The sequence below is a fragment of the Rana temporaria genome, chromosome 5 (assembly GCF_905171775.1).
Source record: "Rana temporaria chromosome 5, aRanTem1.1, whole genome shotgun sequence".
Lineage (NCBI taxonomy): Eukaryota > Metazoa > Chordata > Amphibia > Anura > Ranidae > Rana > Rana temporaria.
Window position 1 is genome coordinate 291,963,553 of NC_053493.1, and position 22,525 is coordinate 291,986,077.

General features: G+C 42.5%; 1 protein-coding gene across 13 annotated transcripts in view; it reads right to left on the minus strand.

The window, feature by feature from the left end:
* PTPRM (protein tyrosine phosphatase receptor type M) overlaps window positions 1-22,525 on the minus strand; it is a 916,041-nt gene that overhangs the window by 203,456 nt on the left and 690,060 nt on the right. For all 13 annotated transcript variants that reach the window (XM_040353983.1, XM_040353984.1, XM_040353987.1 and 10 more), the window contains one exon: window positions 407-558. In XM_040353983.1, the coding sequence (XP_040209917.1) occupies window positions 407-558 (152 nt within the window). The remainder of the gene's footprint in view (window positions 1-406; window positions 559-22,525) is intronic.

The window sequence follows — 22,525 nt, forward strand, 5'->3', positions numbered from 1 at the left end:
TGGAGACTATAACTAACATGCCGATTTCCTTAATGCTTAAAAAAAACACAACTCCAAGCTATTCTTAAATGAGGAAAATGGAAATTATTCACAGTGTATAATAGAAAAAGTACATCATGCTCCCAGCTATACTCTGGGCTTTGACAGCAAAGACAGGCAAACTTGTTATGATTATTAAGAGAAAACCCTTGATGCATCAGTGGCTGCTCATTACAATACGCAATGTGATTTAAGGCACAGCACGGGAGGCACTGATTTTCCATAAGTGACTACTTTGTCCATTAAATTGATTGGTTAATGAGATGGAAAAGTCTTAAAAGTCACTCTTATTCACTTCAGTTGCTTCCTCCTCTATGCATTAGTAAAAATAAAACCCAGTGCTGGAGCAAAATCATTTTGAACTTACATCTGCCATTTAGATTGTGCGTGTCCATGAAAGAGAAAGCTTCATCACAGTTGGTGCCTTGCTCCGTGTAGCTCTTATCCATTGAATTCACCATCACTGTCATCTCCTGGCGGGTGCTGCTCAGGGTCTCTTTCCGCTTCTTTGCCAGTTTCCTGGAAAACAATAGGCAAAAAAACAATAAATCACTACTGCTACATGACATTACACACACGGCTACATGATTATAGCACATCCTGTACTGGCCGACTACCTTTTTAGTTAATGCTTTTCACAAGGCTGAGTTAATGCATTTACCCATCTGAGCAGAAAAAAGTTCACTTGCACGTGACGCGCTACGTGCGAAAAAAGAGCACCTGTCTTGGGTCACAGGTTTTCATAGCAGAAGAATGTGTGTGTTAATCGAAACTTGCATATTTTATTCTTAAAAAAGCTTTTGTTTCAGTTGAACAGAAAAGATTTGTATGATGTTGATGCTGCTTGTGGTCTGTAGTGTTCCCTTTTATTGAAGTGTTGGTGTACTGGCCTGTGAAAGCATCCGATCAAACCGATCTTGTTTTGTTCAGATGCTTTCAAGGGCAGAGGAAGGATCTGGGGTCTAAGATGTCTCAGTAAAGAGAACCAGTTACCGTTACTGTTGTTGTTCATCCCTTTTTAATAGCAATAAAAGTGAAAAAAAAATTAAGCACTTCCCATCCGCGCTTTAGCCGAATGACGGCTACAGCGCGGATCTACTTTGCCGGGAGGCCGTCAATAGACCCCTGCAGGATGCACATGGCGCACGCTGTGATCACCGAGCCACTGAGACTCAGGTGATCAGCCGGTCCCGGCCCCTTACCACGTGATCAGCTGTCAGACAGCTGATCATGTGATGTAAACAAAAGCTCGGGCAATCATTTTTTTCTCCTCACGCTGACAGCATGAGGAGAAAAAAAAGCCGATTACCGGCTCTTGTGCAAGGGACATCGGTCCCAAAGAGGAAGAGGCACATCCGCCTCCTTAGTGCCTACCAGTACTGCCTGCCAGTGTCCCCTGCCAGTGCCACCTGCCAGTGCCCACAGTGCCCACCAGTGCAAAACAGTGTCACCTATAAATGCCCACGAGTGCCACCTATCAATGCCCACCAGTGGTGCCAATCAGTGCCTCATCAATGCCACCCAGCAGTGCTGCCTATCATTGTCCCCTACCAGTGCTGATCATTGCCCATCATTTCCACCCATCAGTGCCCATCACTGCCACCCATCAGTGCCATCTATTAGTGCCAATTTTCAGTGCCACCAATCAATGCCCTTCAGTGCCACCCATCAGTGCCCACCAGTGTCACCTCTCAGTGCCCACCAATGTCATCTCTCAGTGCCCACCACTGCCAACTATCAGTGCCCACCAGTGCTGCCTTATCGGTGCCCATCAGTGCAGTCCATCGGTGCCCATCAGTGCAGTCTCATCACCGTACATCAATGAAGGAGAAAAAATACCTGTTTGAGAATTTTAAAACAAAATATAAAACATTTTTTTTTTTTTATTCAGTCTTTTACCAAAAAATAAAAACCGCAGAGGTGATCAAATACCACCAAAAGAAAGCTCTATTTGTGGGAAGAAAAATTATAATTTCATTTGGGTACAGTGTTGTATGACCGCCCAATTGTCATTCAAAGAGTGAGAGCACGAAAAGCTGAAAATTGGTCTGTGCAGGAGGGGGGTTTAAGTGCCCAGTAAGCAAGTGGTTAAAGAAAATGTAAAACGATTATTATTTTTTTTAAATAAAAAAGGTGAACACATGCATATGTCACACAAGTACAAGTAAATGGTGTTTGCACCATACATGCACACATGTGAGGTATCACCATGAACATTATAGCGAGAGCTATAATACTAGCACTGTGTAACTCTAAACTGGTAACCTATAAAAGCTTTAAAGCCTCTCCTATGGCAATTTCTAAGTATCATAGTTTGCTGCCATTGCACAGACGTACACAATTTTAAAGCGTGGCATATTATGTATCTATTTAATGGGCATAACATCATCTTTTATATTTTACAAAACAATTGGATATTATATTGTCTTTTTGTGCATTAAACTTCATTAAATTAGGACCTCTGCTTAAATAAAATAATTTTTTGGGGTTTTCTAAGTAATTTTCTAGGAAAAAATGCTGATTTTTACATGTAGGAGGGGAATGCCAAAATTGACCCTGTAGGCAAGTGGTTATTTAGTATTGCAGAAAATGGAGAAGTTTTCATCTTTACTGATATCCCAGGTAGGTAACATATGGCCTTTGCTGCTCGACAAGGTTCTATACCATTTGCCGACCACAATACCTATATATAAGTTGCGGTTTGCAAGTGGTTTACTGGGGAAGCCATCAGCCATAACCCTGGTATTTTTTTTCACACAAAAGTGGTCCGAGCAACTAATTAACCGCTGTATCGATTTCAGAAGCAGTGGGAGGGGACCGCTTGCTGATGTTTCTCAGTTTTACCATTTTTACCGGTGTGCCTGGGAAAAGATTTGATGGGTCACGCAGCTGGCCATAGAGGTTAACAGAAACCAGATCACCTCTATGGTCTTGGAGGGCCAGAGTGACATCATGACTTCACTTTCGGTGAAGTTTATCTTTTGCTTTTAAAGGTAGAGGAGATATTTGGGACCTTACTGACCCCATATATCGCCATAAAGAGGACCTATCTTCCCTTATTTCTATTACAAGTGATGTTTACATTCTTTGTAATAAGAATAAAAATGATAAAAAAAAAATAAAGGGACAGTATAAAAATCAAAAATCAAATAAATCCGAAAAAAAAATGAAAGCGCACCCATACGTACACATACGTAAGTCGCACACGTATATCTAAACGGTGTTCACACCACACATGAAGTATCGCCACAAACGTTAGAGCAAGAGCAATAATTCTAACACTAGACCTCCTCTGTAACTCTAAATAGGCAACCTGAAAAAGAAATTAAAATGTTGCCTATGGAGATATCTTAGTATCGTAGTTTGCCGCCATTCCATTAGCCTTTGCAATTTTAAAGCATCACGTGTTGGGTATCTATTTACTTGGCATAACGTTATCTTTTCTACTTTACCAAAACATTTTGTTATATATATTTTTTTAAATAACCGATCGTGTCAGAACGCGGTGACGTAAAACACAACGACGTGCTGAAAAAAATGAATTTCAAAGCTTCCAAGCATGCGTCGACTTGATTCTGAGCATGCGTGGACTTTTAACCGATGGTCGTGCCTACTAACAATCGGTTAGGAATCCATCGGTTAAATTTAAAGCAAGTTGGCTTTTTTTTTAACCGATGGTTAAATAACCTATGGGGCCCACACACGATCGGTTTTGACCAATGAAAACGGTCCATCAGACCGCTGTCCTCTGGTTAACCTATCGTGTGTACGAGGCCTAATAGTATGACTTCCTTGGATTTTCAGCGCCATCTGGGGGCCAAAATATTGTATATTTTCTAAATGAGGTAGTTCAGAAAAATAAACTATATTTTGGCCACTAGATGGAGCTGAAAATCATAGGAGGTTCTAGAGAAAGTACTGGGGAACTTCATGCAGCCTTCACCAAGGCTTGTGACATTTGTACAACTAGTGTTTTATAAACAGACCCACTAAGTCTAGAACTTCTAGCAAAATAAATAATAACTTTGTGTTTGCAACAGAAGTGAGGATGTCCCGCTGTACTGAACAGTGTAATGAATAATGTGATGGAACAAACAGAGATAAAGTTGACAGCTGTGCTTGAAAACACAACAAATCATAGATGACCGTTCCTGATGCCTTGATACAGGGGTCCTCTGTTTTTTGTCCGCTGACCAGGTATGAATAGTTATTGCATATAAGCACTGATTTCTGTTGCACATTTGTGAAACACAGAGTTATGACCATGACTTATATAAATGTTCTCTCATATCTGGGCACTAAAAAATCTAAAGCATATGTAAAAAATCAGGAGAGCAAGGTTTATCTTTAGTTTACGATTGATGTAGTGTGTACATATTCAGAAAATTACATAAAACCATTTCCATCAGTTTCTGCTTTGGCAGAGCTTAAAAACTCATCCCCCTTCCACAGTCAGAAAAAGAACGCATACACCCACGCCATGGGGCCAGTTTAAAAAGGAGCCAATTAACCTACCGGTATGTTTTTTTTTGTATCACAAAAGGAAACTGAAGCACATAATCTAAGCTCTCTAATGGAAATGTGTAGTGGTTCAGCACATACTGCCTTTCTTTTCTTGCTATGGTCAGAACAATACAAAATCAAAACTTGTTTTTCCCTTTATTACCAGACAAATATGAAATATATTAATATTATAATATTTAGCATTATCCTTTTTAGCCAGGGGGAACTTTATCAACCATTTCACAAGTTCATTTACATTTTTCCTCTCCACCCCTGTTGTAAAAACCACAAAAAGAAAGGGAGACGTATAGATCTAGTGCATTATCTCAAAACCATTGCTTTATTAATAAAAATGGTAAGTATTATACTCACAAGATACCAAATGTATCCAGCTCATCACATGGTACAATGTCATCCAATCCTCACTGAATAATGTCATGTGGTAAGAGAAAGTAGAAATCCAGTAAGCTAACTGAGGAGGAGGCTGGTCCTCGAAACGCGTTATCCTACTGGATTTTTACTTTCTCTTAAAACATGACATTATGCAGTGAGCATTGGATGATTTTGTACCATGTGATGAGCTGGATACATTTGGTATCTTGTGAGTATAATACTTACCATTTTTATTAATAAATCAATGTTTTTTTTTAAATTTACTAGGTCTGTGCGCCCTCTCTTTCTTTTTGTGGTTCCAGTTGCCCAGACTCCCCCAGTCTTAAGAAAGCAGCAAGACGAGGGGTATCCATACCAGCCAGGATGGAAGTATAGCCTACTTGCATTATGTGGACCCACTCCTAAGCGCAGGAGGTTTTTGTGTTTGACTCCCTCTTGTAAAAAGCCTGTGCTTTACAGAGCTGTGTTGCCCAAGCTGGCTATACACAGATTCCTCCATCCACACTATACACAATTAAAGGACAAATCACCAACTGTGGCTATTATATGCTGAAATCCAGCTGCTGTTCAGCAAACAATTTTTTAGTTTTCCAACTGAAATTGATGTCGGGCAGAAGGTCACCCACAAAGCGAATTTTAGCTGATTTATCAGGAACTGCATGAAACTCGGTTTTATGCAAACAAGTGGAGAAATGTATACAAACAAATCAGTGAAGCCCCCTCTCTCCTCCTCCTGACATGGGGCTATATCTGATGATTGAGGTTGAGTTCACACCTATGTGAATTGTATGTGGGTTTCCCTGCATCCAATTTGCATAGCAGGAGATTGTGACGACTCTCTATGGAGCTGGTTTACATATCTCTGTGGCAGCTGTGGAGCGCACTGCACAGAAACACTGTGGGCGTCATTTACGAAAGGCAAATCCACTTTGCACTACAAGTGTACTGCAAGTGCACTTGGAAGTGCAGTTGCTGTAAATCTGAGGGGTAGATCTGAAATGAGAGGAAGCTCTGCTGATTTTATCATCCAATCATGTACAAGCTAAAATGCTGTTTTTTATTTTCCTTGCATGTCCCCCTCTGATCTAAATCGACTGCACTTCCATGTGCACTTTTAGTGCATTTTCAAGTGCACTTGCAGTGCAAAGTGGATTGTGTGTCTTTAGCTCAATTTCAGGACCAAATTCAGGCACAGATTTGGCCCTGATTCATCCCTGTGCGATCCGCAGCCGGTTCAGGTGTGAATCGAGCCTCAATCAGAGACAGCTTGTCTGATAGTGGATAGCCACTATTCTATTTTCTCTTCAAAAACCCAAAGTGCTCTCAAAATTGCAAGGTTTGCATTCTTTGTTATAGCAAATACTGTGCACAAATGCAGGGATTCACTTTCTGAATTGACTACTGAATTTCTTGCAGACCCTTGCAGACCCTTTTTGAACAGTTCTCCAAGTCCACCTTTCCTGTGACATTCAATCCTATGTCTTTTCCAACCTTGGAAAAATAGCCATTGTAGTCAGTGCAAAGTGACAGAGTCTCTTTAAAGCCCACATATATTAACCTTATCACACTCTCCCACTACTTTGTTGTTTTGTCAGAGCTTTCATGAAATACCCAATGCCTCTAGGTATGGTAAGGGATGTGACCTTCTACTGCAATGCAGTGTTTGCCAATGAGTGGCCAATTGCCAAGCTCAAAAACTGTCATGTGAGGGAGGGGGTGATGTTATCAAACTCCTGTGTAAGTTCCGACACCATTCTACATCTGGCTGCAATGGAGGAACAGAATTGTGGGGCACAAAGTAAAGTGAGAATTAGAGGGTCGGAGGGTGGGTTTTTGAAAAGACTATCTCTTAACCACATAAGCCCCGGACCATATTGCTGGTCAAAGACCAGAGCACTTTTTGCGATTCGGCACTGCGTCGCTTTAACTGACAATTGCGCGATCGTGCGACGATGCTCCCAAACAAAATTTACGTCCTTTTTCCCCCCACAAATAGAGCTTTCTTTTGCTTGTATTTAATCACCTCTGCGGTTTTTAGTTTTTGTGCTATAAGCAAAAAGAGAGCAACAATTTTGAATAAAATTTATATTTTTTACTTTTTACCATAATAAATATTCCCCAAAAATATATAAAAAAACATTTATTTTCCTCAGTTTAGGCCGATACCTAGTTTTATGGCTTTTTTATTAATATATTTTTTTTTTGCTAGTAATGGCGGCGATCATTGTTTTTTTCGACACTGCGACATTATGGCGGACACTTCTGGCAAATTTTTTGGGACCATTGGCATTTTTATAGCGATCAGTGCTATAAAAATGCATTGGATTACTATAAAAATGCCACTGGCAGGAAAGGGGTTAACCTAGGGGGCGGGGAAGGGGTTAAGTATGTTCCCTGGGTGTGTTCTAACTGTAGGGGGGGGGGGTGGAATCACTAGGGGAAATGACTGATCGCTGTTCATACATTGTATGAACAGACGGTCAGGCATTTCTCCCCTGACAGGACCGGGAGCTGTGTGTTTACACACACAGCTCCCGGTTCTCGCTCTGTAAAGAGCGATCGCGGGTGCCCGGCGGTGATCGCGACCGCCGGGCACGCGAGCGGGGGGCACGCACGCGCCCCTATTGGCTGCTGGGAGAGATGACGTAGATCTACGTGATCTCACCCAGCAGAGCCGACCTGCCGCCGGCGGCTGGTCGGCAAGCAGTTAAAGTGTTCGTTACCCCAACATTTCATATTCCTGATATGTGGCTGCTATACCATGTACTTGTATGAAAACGTATCCTGTTCTCTTTGTATTGCTTCCTTTGTGTGGAATCCCTGGTGTTCCTGCCAGTCCCTCTGATTTACTATAAAAAAAATTGACCACCAATCGTGTGGATGGAGCTATACATTTTTTTATCAGTCTGCTAGTTTGACCAGCTTTAGGTTAGGTTGGGTTGTTCCAGAAAAAAACTGAAGCAGCTCTGTACACATCAATGAATGAATTAGTGGGACACAAAAGGCATGACTATGGATGACCAGTACAAGTAGTGGGGGGTCCATTAGACTTTGGAGGTATAATGCTCCTTTTTACAAAAATATTTAGTTCCATTTTCTACTTACAGCAGTTAGTCTCTGCAATAGAATTCTGTGGGAGAAAAGTTTAAATGCAATCTACTCACTGGGGGGGGGGGGGGGGGGGAGAACCTCTGGGGGAATCAAGGATGGAAAATGACCTGGGTGTCCTAGTAGATGACAGGCTCAGCAATGGCATGCAATGTCAAGCTGTTGCTAACAAAGCAAACAGAATATTGGCATGCATTAAAAAGGGGATTAACTCAAGAGATAAAGCGATAATTCTCCCACTTTACAAGACTCTGGTCCGGCCGCACCTAGAGTATGCTATGCAGTTCTGGGCACCAGTCCTCAGGAAGGATGTCCTGGAAATGGAGCGAGTACAAAGAAGGGCAACAAAGCTAATAAAGGGTCTGGAGGACATTAGTTATGAGGAAAGGTTGCAAACACTGAACTTGTTCTCACTGGGGAAGTGACTTGTGAGAGGATATGATTTCAATGTACAAAGACCTTACTGGTGACCCCACAATAGGGATAAAACTTTTCCACGAAAGGGAGCTAAAAAAACACGTGGACACTCATTAAAAGTAGAAGAAAAGAGGTTTAACCTTAAACTGCGTAGAGGGTTCTTTACTGTAAGGCCTCGCACACACAATAGGTTAACCAGAGGACAACGGTCTGAAGGACCGTTGTCCTAGGTTAACCTATGAAGCTGACTGATGGTCCGTCGTGCCTACACACCATCAGTTTGTGTCAGAGCGCTTGTGTCAGACGATTGTGTCAGAGCGCGGTGACGTAAACCACAACGACGTGCTGAAAAATACGAAGTTCAATGCTTCCAAGCATGCGTCGACTTGATCCGGAGCATGCGTGGATTTTTAACCGATGGTTGTGCGTACTAACAATCGGTTAGCAATCCATCGGTTAAATTTTAAAGCAAGTCGACATTAAATAACCTATGTGTAAGGGGGGAACCAATGCGCAAAACCAGCCTAACTGTGAATAATAAAAATTAAGCTAAAATCTATAAAAGCAGCAGCCCCTACTGAAATAGTGCTCACGCACCAAAAGACAATGTAAATAGGGGGTAAATAGAGGCGCTTGCCAATTAAAATAAATACTAAATACCAAATAACGCACAGCAACGTAAGAATAGTATTGATTGAATCCAATGTATATGTTTCACTCCTGGTTCCAATACCTTCAAAGCATCTAATTGGAGATGAATGAGGTGGAGATAGTGAAAATTAATAATACGAAAATACGGACTAAAAATAATAATTGATAGTCAGCACAGTAGTAGTAATCCAACGGTATCATAAACAGTGATGACGTGAACAATATGTGAAAGAAATCCAAAAGAACACACAGTGTGAAATCTGAGTGATAAATAATGTAAATAGTAACATCAATAATTGTGAATAAATAATGTTCAGATAAAAATATATAATATGAGGAAAAAAATATATATTTAAAAAAATATAGTGATATATATTAGAGAGTTCAAAATCAAACTCTACTTGTGATGAAAAACAGTTCCAAAAAGGAAAAGTGCAAAAAAACTTATAATAAAGTGCCAATCCAATCCAAACTCTTCCAGAAGAGTATTGATGGTGTTTTATAATAAATTAAATAAGTGCTGCAGTCCACCGCACGAAATTCCAGTGTAGTTTAGTGCAGATTGTGAAGATAATTCCAGCCTCTCACCTCAGAACAGGTTAAACCAGCCTGTTAGATGAAATAAAGGATTCCAGCAGTGTACACTCTAAGGGTCCCTCCAAAACGTCCACCAAGGGTAAAGCTCCAGACCACTCACATGAAAGTAAATGCAAGCTCCATAGTGTAATAAGTACAACACAATTTTAACTCATTCATCTCCAATTAGATGCTTTGAAGGTATTGGAACCAGGAGTGAAACATATACATTGGATTCAATCAATACTATTCTTACGTTGCTGTGCGTTATTTGGTATTTAGTATTTATTTTAATTGGCAAGCGCCTCTATTTACCCCCTATTTACATTAAATAACCTATGGGGCCTACACACGATCTGTTTGGACCGATGAAAACGGTCCATCAGACCGTTGTCCTCTGGTTTACCTATCGCGTGTACAAGGCCTTAGAGCAGCAAGAATATGGAATTCCCTTCGACAGATGGCAGTTTCAGCTGGGAGCATCGATATTTTCAAAAAACTATTAGATAAGCACCTGAATGACCACAACATACAGGGATATACAATGTAATACTGACATATAATCACACAGATAGGTTGAACTTGATGGACTTGTGTCTTTTTTCAACCTCAATTACTATGTAACCTATTATGTAAAAAAAGGTTGCACTGAGGGGCGTAGCTGATACGCAGCTATGTCAGCAGAGAGCAATGCAGTGTGAGGGCAGGAAGCAGGATTTTCACTGAGAAAAAAAAATGTTCAAGCGCAAACTAACTACAAATAATAACATCCCGGGACACAGGACTATATAGGGACAAAAGGATGTTCGAATTCAATTGGGTTTTCAATCTACATTTGTTTTATAGCATACAAAAGAAATGAAAAATTACAATAAATCATAAAATATATAGGAAAAAATTAGTACCAATATGACGATAAACAGATGGTTTTAATAATAGCACCAAACATTATTAGATCACCAAAGTTTGGGATATTAAACTAGAGGAAAACTGTACAGTGCTTCAGGGGAACAGGATCTGTGTTCAAAATATAATCTAAAGAGGCAGAAAAGGGAAAAGTACACATAAACAGAAAGAATATTAAGTAAATAACATGTGGCAAATGTTTCTGGAGCTTTCCTGGTTCCAGCAGATCGCTTAACAACAGAGAGAAAAGGTCTGCGGTGAGATACAGTTATATGTATTATTACAGCTCTGTGGCCATTACATCAAATAACGGTGGATAAAGAACAGGTGTTCACCTTATTACTTGGAAACAAACTGACTATTCAAAGCAGTGTGGTAGAATGCAAAAGCCAGCTATTTTAGGGAAGAAACATATCAATGGTGGATTCTTGTAAAGCATGTTAGCGTGCGATTACGGCAATAATAACATTGTTTAAATTGTAACAAAACAGGGTGCTTACCATAAAATGTCATATTTAGTGATGCTAAAATTTGGGGTTGAACGCAATTATTTAATTAGCACAAAAGGACTCTACAACTCTACAATTAAGTTCAGAAACATTGTGGAAATGACTTCTGTCACTCTCTGCGATGCAATGCTGTGTAATGAATAGCAGGTCCCTGTGGCCGGGAGGGGGCCCGGGTAAGTCTGTTGTTTATTCAAAGACACCAGCAGAAGTTAATAGACAGTTATAAACTAATTGAGTGTGTCTGTAGTGATATCTTCCCATTCATCTAGCTCATTCTATTTAGCTTTGCTAAGCTTCCATATGGCGCTGAATCCTGCTGCTTGAAACAGTCACATGAAGAACAATGAAGTAAGATAACATGCAGCACCAGGGAGCAAAGAGTTTAACTGTTCTTTTAAGCTCCCTTTGACGATACTGATTTTAACTCCTCTCTGGCACATTGTAACAGTCTGAAATTTTATTGAAACCAGGAAAAAAGAAAAGAAAACTTTTCTACAGTTAGTACTTTGTACTAAGAATGCTAATGGCACTTATACAGTAACTACGGTAGATGATGAAATTTTTGCCAACTTGATTTCAGTGTGTTACTGATAAGGTGACCATCCACAAGAAGTTAAAGGTACATGCAAACCCTAACTAAATGACATTTAGTTTGCTAAAGTATGTATCAAACAATTTACATGTTTTATAAGAAATACTTTTATAATGTTTTCCTTCTTTGTCACTTGCCAGTAATGGCTGCAGCAGACCAGCACTGATGTGCATCTGCCATTTCGTTTTTTCCAATTTTTAATTATCGGGACGACGTGGCACTGTGAACTCCTTAAACCTCAGTTCCACAGCCCCACTCTGTGATGATCTGATTCATTATTTCAGACCAGTACTGATGGTCTCTTGCAGTCTCTATGCAGCCACTTGATATCCACATACATGAGATGTCAAGATCAGGAATCCCACTATAATGCCCCGTACAGACAATGGGAAATTCGGACAACAAAACCGTGGATTTTTTTCCAACAGATGTTGGCTCAAACTTGTCTTGCATACACACGGTCGCACAAATGTTGTCAGAAATTCCAAACACCAAGAGCGCGCTGACGTACAAGACATACAAAGGTACTATTAAAGGGAAGTTCAATACCAGATAAGTTAGTAGAAGTTTGGTGAGAGACAATTCGTGCTTTTCAGCCTCATGCTTTTCAGTCCGTTACAGCGTTACAAATGTGCTATCTCCATTACGAATGCTAGTTTTACCAGACCGAGTGCTTCTGTTTCGTACTTGATTCAGAGCATGCTTGGAATTTTGTGCATCGGAATTGTCCACACACGATCAAAATTTATGAAAACGGAGTTTGTTGTGTGGAAAATTTGAGAACCAGCTCTCCGATTTTTGTTGTCGGAAATTCCGACAGCAAATGTCCGATGGAGCCTACACACGGTCGGAATTTACGACAAAAAGCTTTCATCAAACATTTGTTGTCGAAAATTCCGACCTTGTGTACGCGGCATAAGACTTGCAATATGGTCAACAGTAGACCATGTTGGTGTAATGTGTATTGAAAAGGTAGTGGTCTCTAATGGAAGCCCATATGATGGGGTGATGACACAAGAGGACAACTGGTCGGTGCAGAGCATTGTCACCCTGCAACAGTGTGTGCCAGAACACAAACCTTCATGGATGGATCACCAGATATTATTTTAATAAAATACGTGGATTTAAGGGGTTAGTTCTCCTCTATGCAGTTCATGAATGTGTGTCCATAATTTTAAAGTAAACTAATTTAAAAAAAATATCCATTTATTCTTCTCCCATACCTGTAGGGCTTTTGTAAACAGACTGAAACTTACCCTAAATACTTCTGATATTTTCCAAAGCTTCATCTTGTCCTTATCTCTAGGATGGAACAGCCATTAGGACAAGTGTCTCCTAGTGATACAGGAGTGAGTGCCTTCCTTCTGAGCAGTGCTGCGCTATTCTGTGTCACTGCAGATGACTTTAACAGATTCAGCACTTTCTCTCCCATCACAACCTCTGAACTCATCTACTCTGCGGAGAGCATATGTGTGTGCAGGGTTCGGAAGTAGGACAGCGCTCCCTCTGTACTGTAATGCCGCGTACACGCGATCGGTTAAACCGATGAGAATGGTCTGATGGACCGTTTTCATCGGTCAAAACCGATCGTGTGTGGGGGCCATTGGTTATTTTTTTTTTTATCAATTCGTTTTTATTGAAAAGTTTTTCAAAACAGGTTATGGTGTACAACCAAGGATCAGAAATAATAAACAAAAGAATACAAAAGGGTATAGAGACATAACAGGCCAATTTCACGATGACATTCTATATAGGGTCTACATGAGCATAAGTCCACAGACAGATCAAAGACCGAAGAAAATCAGGAACATCATTAGTCCTTTAACATAGGCCCATAAGAAGAACATTAGCCCGTCATGGGAGTAAACTAAGATGGAGGAGAGATGGAAAGGAGGGGGGAGGAGGGGGAGAGGGGGTAAAGGTAAGGGAAGGGAAGGGAAAGGAAGGAGGAGGAAGGAAGGGAGGAAGGAAGGGTCTGCCCGCCCCCAGTACAGCAATCATTTAGAAACAAATCACATCAGTCACTCGAAAAATTCACCTATACATCACTTGGAAAGTGTGTGGTCCACACCTGCCAAACCACATCAAACCTCGGCCTACTGCCTCTCCTATTAGCTATTAGAGACTCATAGACATAATGCGACCTGGTGATTACCAGAACCTCTGATGCATTGGGGGCCCTGTCTGCCTTCCAGTGTCTCGCAATAAGAGTTCTAGCCGCCAACAGGATGTGAGAGATCACCACTCTAAGATCTGGTGGAAACCTCTCAATGCCTATATGCAGTACCGCAAGGGCAGGGTTTGGGCGGGTCAAAAATCCAGTAATCCTGGAAATGTACGTAAATATAGCGTTCCAAAAACTTCTCAGGTGTTTGCACGTCCAGAACATGTGGAGCAGGTTACCTGACTCCCCACAGTTCCTCCAACATAGTGGTGAGCCAAGATGGACAAACTTGGAGAGCCTGTAGGGAGTGAGATACCACCTGAGGGCAATTTTTTGGGCCAATTCCCAGTGGTTTATACAGCTAGACGCTTTGTAGATTGAGCGGAATGCTTGCTTCCACTGTTGTTCTGTAAAAGTCACTCCTAAATCCTCCTCCCACTTCTCAAACGGCCGGGATTTCTTAAAATACATTTTGTGTTGGAAAAAGTTGTAAAAAATTGCGATACCCTTGGGTGGTGCTGGATCAGAAGTGTAAAAGTCCCATGCCTCCCTATGGAAGCACATTTGATAAGAAGTTAGGGATTTCAAAAAATGGGCAATCCTAAGATAAGCATAGTGATCCCTATGGGACAATGCAAATTGGCCCTGAAGGGAGGCGAACGGGCGAAGGACATTATTGTGGAAGAGGTTCTCTATGTACAGGATACCTTTGTCCCGCCAGTCCGACATCGAAAGGTTCGGGATAGCCAGAGAAAGGATCTCTATGGGAACTGAAAGCTCTACGCATCCAGAGGGCAGGGGAGGCGCATCACGCAGCTCCCTCCAGGCCGCAAGAGAGGCCCGAAGTGTGAGCGGTAAAGTACTTAGCGGAAACGGTTTCCACGTGTCCAGTAGTAGCAGGAGTTTGAGATTTTTAGTCGGGCTAAGGGACATCTCAATGTCGGTCCAGATAGAGTTAGGGTCGTTCGGGGAGGTCAGCCATGGTCTGAGTTGTGTCAGAATCGACGCCCGAAAATAGTCTTGAATGTCCACAAGCCCCATCCCTCCCACCGATCTATGTCTGACCAATAAGGTTCTGGCACAACGGGGTCTTTTTGATTTCCAAATAAATTTGGACAGGATGCCATTGAGGGCTTTAAGGTGCACCCTGGGAATGGGGATGGGAAGCGTTCTAAAGATGTAAAGCATCTGAGGTAGGATCATCATTTTAAATGTGGCTAAATGTCCAGTCCAAGATAGCTCCGTATTAGCGAATCTATTGGTGTCTTTAGTCAGTTTGTCGATCAAAGGTAAGTAGTTGGCATCCGCAAGTTTGGATGGGTCCGCCATTATTTTAATTCCTAGATAGGAGATAAAGGATTTGCTCCAAGTGTAGGGGAAGGATTTTTGGAGATGAGCTTTTGTAGGAGGTGGAGTGCCCAGGTCAAGAATGATTGACTTTGAGAAGTTCACCTTGTAATAAGAGATGTCACTGAATGCTGCTAGTGCGTCATGGGCATGCGGCAATGAGGTCGAGGGAGAGGTGAGGAAGATGATTATATCGTCGGCAAAGAGATTAATAGTGTGGGATCTACCTTGAACAGGGAAACCCTTGATATCCGGATGGGATCTAATCCTCTCCGCTAGGGGTTCTATCAAAAGATTAAAGATTGAGGGGGAGAGGGGGCACCCCTGTCTTGTGCCATTAGAGATAGTAAATGCATCCGACAGCAGGTTTGATGTATACACCTGAGCACAAGGGGAGGAGTACAAGGCAAGTATGGCCGAAAGGATGGGTCCCGTGAAGCCAAACCTCTGTAGAGTATATCTCATGTACCCCCAATGTATCCTGTCGAACGCCTTCTCCGCGTCCAAGGACAACAGCAGAGAAGGCGTTCGACAGGACTTAGCACACTGCACCACCCCGAGCACCCTCCTAGTCGCATCTGACGCCTGTCTCCCCGGGGTAAAACCAGATTGATCAGGGCTGATAAGGGTCGGGAGGACAGGGAGAAGTCTATGGGCCAGGATCTTTGCGTACAGCTTAACGTCAGTGTTGAGCAAGGATATGGGTCTGAAGTTAGCCGGGGTGGTGGGATCCTTGCCTGGTTTAGGAATTGTAACCACATAAGCCTTCAGCATCTCGGAGGGGAACGAGGCAGAGGACACAGCTTCAGTAAACACAGCTTGTAGTGTGGGTGTCAGACTGTCCTGTAGGAGCTTATAATAATCACCCGGCAGCCCGTCCGGTCCTGGGGATTTACCCAGTGGGAGTGATTTAATGGCGCTTCTGATCTCAGATTCCCCTATGGGTGCGTTCAGTGACGTGAGTTGACCCTCCGATAGGGAGGGGAGATTGATCTTAGCAAAAAAGGCCTGGATGGCATCTTCTGAGGGTTGGGGCGTTTTGGGGTCTCTATTTAGATTATATAAGGAGGAGTAGTACTCCGCAAAGGAGTTCGCTATGTCCTTGGGGTTCACAATTTTAGAATTGTTGGACGAGTGGAGAAGGTATGGAATTTTAGATTTGACCCTAGCGGCTTTAAGTCTTTGGGCCAGGAATTTACCAGCACGGTTACCTGAGGAGTAATGGGTCAGTTTTAGGGCCCGCAGGTGTTTGTCATATTGGTGGATTAATAGAAGTCTGAGATCAGAGCGGCTCTGTGATAGTTTTTGTGCAAGTTGATCTGTAGCTTTGAGCTTATTTTGGGCTTCTAAGAGTTGGATGTCCCTAAGGAGCCTGTCCACTTTCTGTGTCCTCAGCCTTTTCTCCCTCGCACATATCTGCAAAATGATCCCTCTAACAAAAGCCTTATGGGCACACCATAATATCGCAGGATCCGAGACCGAACCTGCATTCTCCGCAAAAAATTGGGACAAACTCTTGGATAACATAGACACATGGGATGATGACTGAAAAACTCGGGAGTTAGCCCGCCACACATATGCAGGGCTCGGGGTGTGCCCCTCCACCACCGTAATCGACACAGGTGCATGGTCAGACCAAGAGATGTCGTGGATGGTGGAGGAGGACACCGCCTGCAGGAGCATTTTATCCACCAGAATCAGGTCAATCCTGGAGTAAGAGTTGTGTCTGGCAGAATGGAAAGTATAGTCACGCTCATCAGCGTGCTGGCACCTCCAAACATCAAAAATGTCTTCAGCGTGAAACAGGGGTTGAAGCTGGGGTGGGGTTCGTTTCGTACCAGACGATGAGTCCAGAGTGTGGTCTGCTGTTAAATTGTGGTCCCCACATATTACCAGGGATCCCCTTTTGAGGGCAGCTATTTTACTATAAAGTCTCTTCAGAAACCGGATTTGGTGGGAGTTTGGAGCGTACAAGCTGACCAGAGTGAAGGGTTTGTTGTTGAGTTCCAAAAGCAAAATGAGATACCTCCCCTCTGGGTCAGCGTGGGTTTCCAACAATGTAAGGGCCACCGTGTCTCTGAAAGCAATGAGAACCCCTTTTTGTTTAGTGGGGGCTGAAGCCATGAGGATATGTGGAAAGTTCCTGTGTTGAAAGCGAGGAGGCTCAGAAGCCCGAAAGTGCGTCTCTTGTATGCAAAGAACGTCGGCCTGGAGTTTAAGCGCTTCCCTCCAGACCGAGGCCCGCTTGGCCGGGTGGTTAAGGCCGTTGACATTGAGGGACACTATTTTAAGCGCCATGGTCACAGTGTGGGTGCGGATGATAACAGTACCTTAGTTCCATAAACTTCAGAGGCTCCAGGTTTTCGGCATCACTGACAGGCAGGGGGAAGATGGACGATCCAGTTCGGAGCGGTGCAGGGAGAGCAGCATGAACGGAGAGCAGACCATTCCAGGAAGAGGGAGGGAGGACGGGGAACAAAAAGAAAGTCAAAAAAAGAAAAGAAAAAAGCAAATAATGTAGTAAAAATGCGACTTGTCCATGCAAGAACCAGAGGGTAGGGTTTCTACCCACAACTGAGGGGGTAAACATAACGTGCGTACACGTACGCCAGGTCAAGGTGGGAACCTTGATGTTCAGAAAAAACTAACCATATAGGCATATTATGAGCTGGATTTGTTTTTGCCACTCTTCTTCCTCACCACTGTTTGCCATTCAGATTGGACTCCTATTTTCTCTGGGGACGAGGCACTAGGTTGTGATTGCTCCGGAAGGATGTCCATAGCTCTGAGTAGAGCAAGGCCCTCGTCTATACTCGTCACTACAGAGTTTTTTCCGTCATGAGTGATAGTGAGCTTTACTGGGAAACCCCAGCGGTAGGGGACATTATGATTCCGTAACGCTTTGGTTACAGGGATCAGAGACCTACGCTTTTGCATCGTAAATTGAGATAAGTCCGCATAGAGTTGGATGCGTTCAAATTGCTCAGGAAGTTGCTGCGTTTTGCGGAAAGTCATCATAAGCTGGTCCTTCACATGATAAAAATGCACCCGCATTAAAACATCCCGGGGGATATTATCAGGAAGGTGGGCTGGCTTGGGCAATCTGTGGATGCGATCTATCTGCAGTTCGGACTCCGGGACAGAGGGGAGGATTTGGTGAATCAAGTCCCGAGCATAGTGATGAAGTTGTGCTGGGAGGACTGACTCAGGGACCCCCCTAATTTTTACATTGTTCCTCCTCGATCTGTCCTCGAGGTCGGCCACCTTTGCCCTAAGCCAAGCTAGTTCTTCTGAGTGGTCAGCATGGGCATCAATCAGGGTATTATGAGAGCTGGCAAATTCACCCATTTTTTCCTCCACATGTGTGACACGCTCCCCCATTTCTCCCATCTCAGCCTTGAAGTTACGCATGCATTGCATCATATCAGCGTGCATGGAGCTACGTAGGGAAACTAACATGTCCTTTAAAGTTGTATCTGAAACCGCCTTACCTGAGGTAGGAAAGGCAGTGAATGGGTCAATCAGCTCCCTCGTGTCCTCCATGGAGTCCTGTCCAGGTCTCAGTGTCCCTGCATCTCCCTCCAAGCGGGGCTTAGATTTGGCAGGGCTTCTGGAGAGAGGAGTAGATGCTGGGGTGAGTGTCGCTGGAGACCTCCGTGACAAGCCTGCTTGGTCTCCTGGGCTGGACGCGGTCGAATGTGAGCCACGCGAGGAGGCCGGGGAGACAGTCTCCGGAGCGGCGCCATCTTGGTGTAGGCCGCGGCCCTTCGGAGGATAAAAGTCCTCCAATTTCCGCGGCTCCCTTGACTCCTTACGTTTGCGGGTCATACCGCTGCCGTCCGGGGTCTGATACGCGGAGAGTCCGAGTGGATGTGAGCTGTGGTAGTGCCTCTATCGTCGGCGGTTCCCGTGCCTGGAGCGGAGCTGTCGGATTACACGTCCATGCAGCTTCGCGCGGTAGCCACGCCCCCTCCCATTGGTTATTTTTAACCATCGGTTAAAAAAAAAGCCAACTTGTTTTAAATTTAACCGATGGATTCCTAATCGATAGAACAAAACCGATCGTTAGTAGGCACGACCATCGGTTAAAAATCTATGCATGCTCAGAATCAAGTCGACGCATGCTTGGAAGCATTGAACTTCGTTTTTTTCAGCACGTCGTTGTGTTTTACGTCACTGCGTTCTGACATGATCGTTTTTTTAACCGATGGTGTGTAGGCACGACTGACCATCAGTCAGCTTCATCGGTTAACCGATGAAAACGGTCCATCGGTCCGTTCTCATCGGATGGACTGATCGTGTGTACGCGGCATTAGGGTAGAACTCATCCTAATGGCTAATCTGTCCTAGAGGAAAAGGAAAGGATGACAGAAAACATTAGAAGTGTTTGGGCAGGATGACAAAAGGCCTACAAGGTATGGGAGGAGCATAAATATATATTTTAAAATTGAATTTGATTTAAATTATGAAATAGTTTTCATATACTACATAGAGTATTTTTTTAAAGTGAACTAACCCTTTCAAAAGACTGAAAATTTATTTTGAAATTCTATTAACATGTTAAAGCTTAAAATTTAGATATAGGTTTTAAATGGATCAATAGCATGAGTTAAAAACATGCTTATGTAGTTTCAGTTGGTTAGTTGTCTTCCACTAGTAGTTTTTATTTTAGTTTTTTACATGGAAATGTAGAGCAATACATTTGTGTCCTGTATAATGCCTTCATTGTGTTCACAAAAGGATCCCACCTGGCCAGTTTTAATGTGTGATTATTCTTTTGTTATTATCTGCTCTATACCTTTACCACCGTACCATCATTAACACAATAGGGAATTTTGTCATCACAGAATCATATTGCTTTATCATAAAAACGGGCTGCAGAACTTTTCATTCAAATGCAAAGCATGCCAGATGTTGTAAACAAGAAATTGCATAGAACGCTACACAATTATACTACACATAAAGGGGAGCTACGTGCCAGGAGATTCTACCATCATGGTTATAAAAACAAAGATAAGAAACACCCAACAGAATGTAAATTGAATGTGATTTTCATTTTCTAAGATTAATGAAAACCGTGGCCCTATATTATGGCAATCTTTTGTCCACAGACCACTAGAGGGATATGGCCTTAAACATGACTGGATGCCAGAAATGGCAGCAACGGAGAGAATTGAGAGTTCACCATCTTTGTTGTTCTTATACAATGACTACAATCAGATGTTTAACTATAATTTTTTTGTACCATGCTAAAATTATTTAAAGGCATATAGATATCTCCACTGTTGATACATTGGGGGAAATTATTCCTTGACCCCCTGCAGATTTTGTAAGTTTGCCCACTTACAAAGAAATAATGGGTCTATAGTTTTTATCATAGGTGTATCTTAAATATCAGAGACAGAATATCAACCAAAAATTCAGAAAAAACACTTGATACAAATTGAGTTGCAGTTCAGTGAGTAAAATAAGTATTTGATCCCCAAGAAAAACATGACTTGGTGGAGAAACCCTTCTTGGCAAGCACAGAGGTAAGACATTTCATGTAGTTGGTGACCAGGTTTACACACATCTCAGGATTTTGGTTCACTCTTCTTTACAGATCTTCTCTAAATCCTTAAGGTTTCTTGGCTGTCGCTTGGCAACTTAAAGTTTCAGCTCCCTCCATAAATGTTCTATAGGATTAAGGTCTGGAGACTGGCTAGGCCAATCCAACCTTAATGTGCTTCTTCTTGGACCATTCCTTTGTTGCCTTGGTGGTATGTTTTAGGCCATTGCCATGCTGGAAGACCCATCCACGACCCATCTACAGTGTTCTGGCTGAGGGATGAAGGTTCTCATCCAAGATGTTACAATACATGGCCCCGTTCATTGTCCCTTTAATACGGCAAACCTGCCCTGTACCTTTAGCAGAGAAACAGCACCAAAGCATAATGTTTCCACCTCAGTGCTTGACTGTAGGGATGGTGTTCTTAGGGTCATAGTCAGCATTTTTCTTCCTCCAAACACGGCGAGTCTAGTTAATGCCATAGAGTTCAATTTGGTCTCATCTGACCACAGCACTTTCTCCCAATCCTTCTCTGAATCATTTAGATGTTCATTTGCAAGCTTCAGTTGGGCCTGTACATGTACCTTCTTGAGGAGGGGGTCCTTGCGGGTGCTGCAGGATTTCAATCCATGGTGGCATATTATGTTACCAATGGTATTGTTGGTAGGGGATCAAATACTATTATACTAACTGAACTGGAACTCAATTAATAACATTTGTATCATGTGTTTTTTCCTGGATTTGTGGTTAATATCCTGTCTCTATCATTTACAATACACACTATGATAACAATTATAGACCCTTCCTTTCTTTGTAAGTGAGCACACTTACAAAATTTGCAGGGGGTCAAATAATTATTTTTGCCACTGTACTGTACATGTTTTCTACAACAATATAATGCACACTGCCACATATGTATTGTGCGGCAACGGCACATAGAAAACAATGGGACTTGCAGTGGTGCAGTGGTGTGCATAAAAAAGCAGCTAAATTGGCACAATGATGTAAGCAAACCCTATATCTCACAAAATTATATGATCAATGTCAGGATCTCTTTGAACAAAGTCCATAGATAAAAGCACATGGGGGGGTCAACAACTTTACCAGGAGGTCACTTTTTTCCTAGCTCAAACCTTAGACAACAGCAACAACATGAACAGCACAATTCTGGTTCCTGAAACGGTATTAAGCCATGCCACTGGAAGCTGGCACGAGTCAATCACTGATGGTGTCTTTCACTCTAAATAACTGTGTCTTATACCCTGATATCTGAGTCCATTTGCCAAGTTGGCAACAGCTGACCCCATCTTACTTACAGCCCAACTTATCTTTGCCTGGTGATATATTCTTGCTCCGTGTTCTGGCCACCTATGCCTTAACCAGGCAATATCAGCCATTCTCTACCTGACACAACTTAGAAGCTACTCAATACACCCAGAGTGATTATTTGTCCACACACCCTTAATAGCACTGGGGACCATCAGACATTGTCATGATCCAGTGCAAAGTGTCAACAGTCAGGCCCCCAATGTCAGCCAAGGTGATGCTAGTGATGTCCCAAGAACCACTAGTAAACTTGAGGGAAAATGAGCTAGAAACCATTGAAACATCAATACAAGAAAAGTAATTGACATTCAGTACCACAGCATGTATCACTTACACGTGTACATATATTTTCTTTTGAATTGTAAGCAAACTATACTGTTGTCTGGATAAAACCACATGATGTCGATCAATGCTGTGTTTTAGGAACTGATAACCCACTGGTTTAT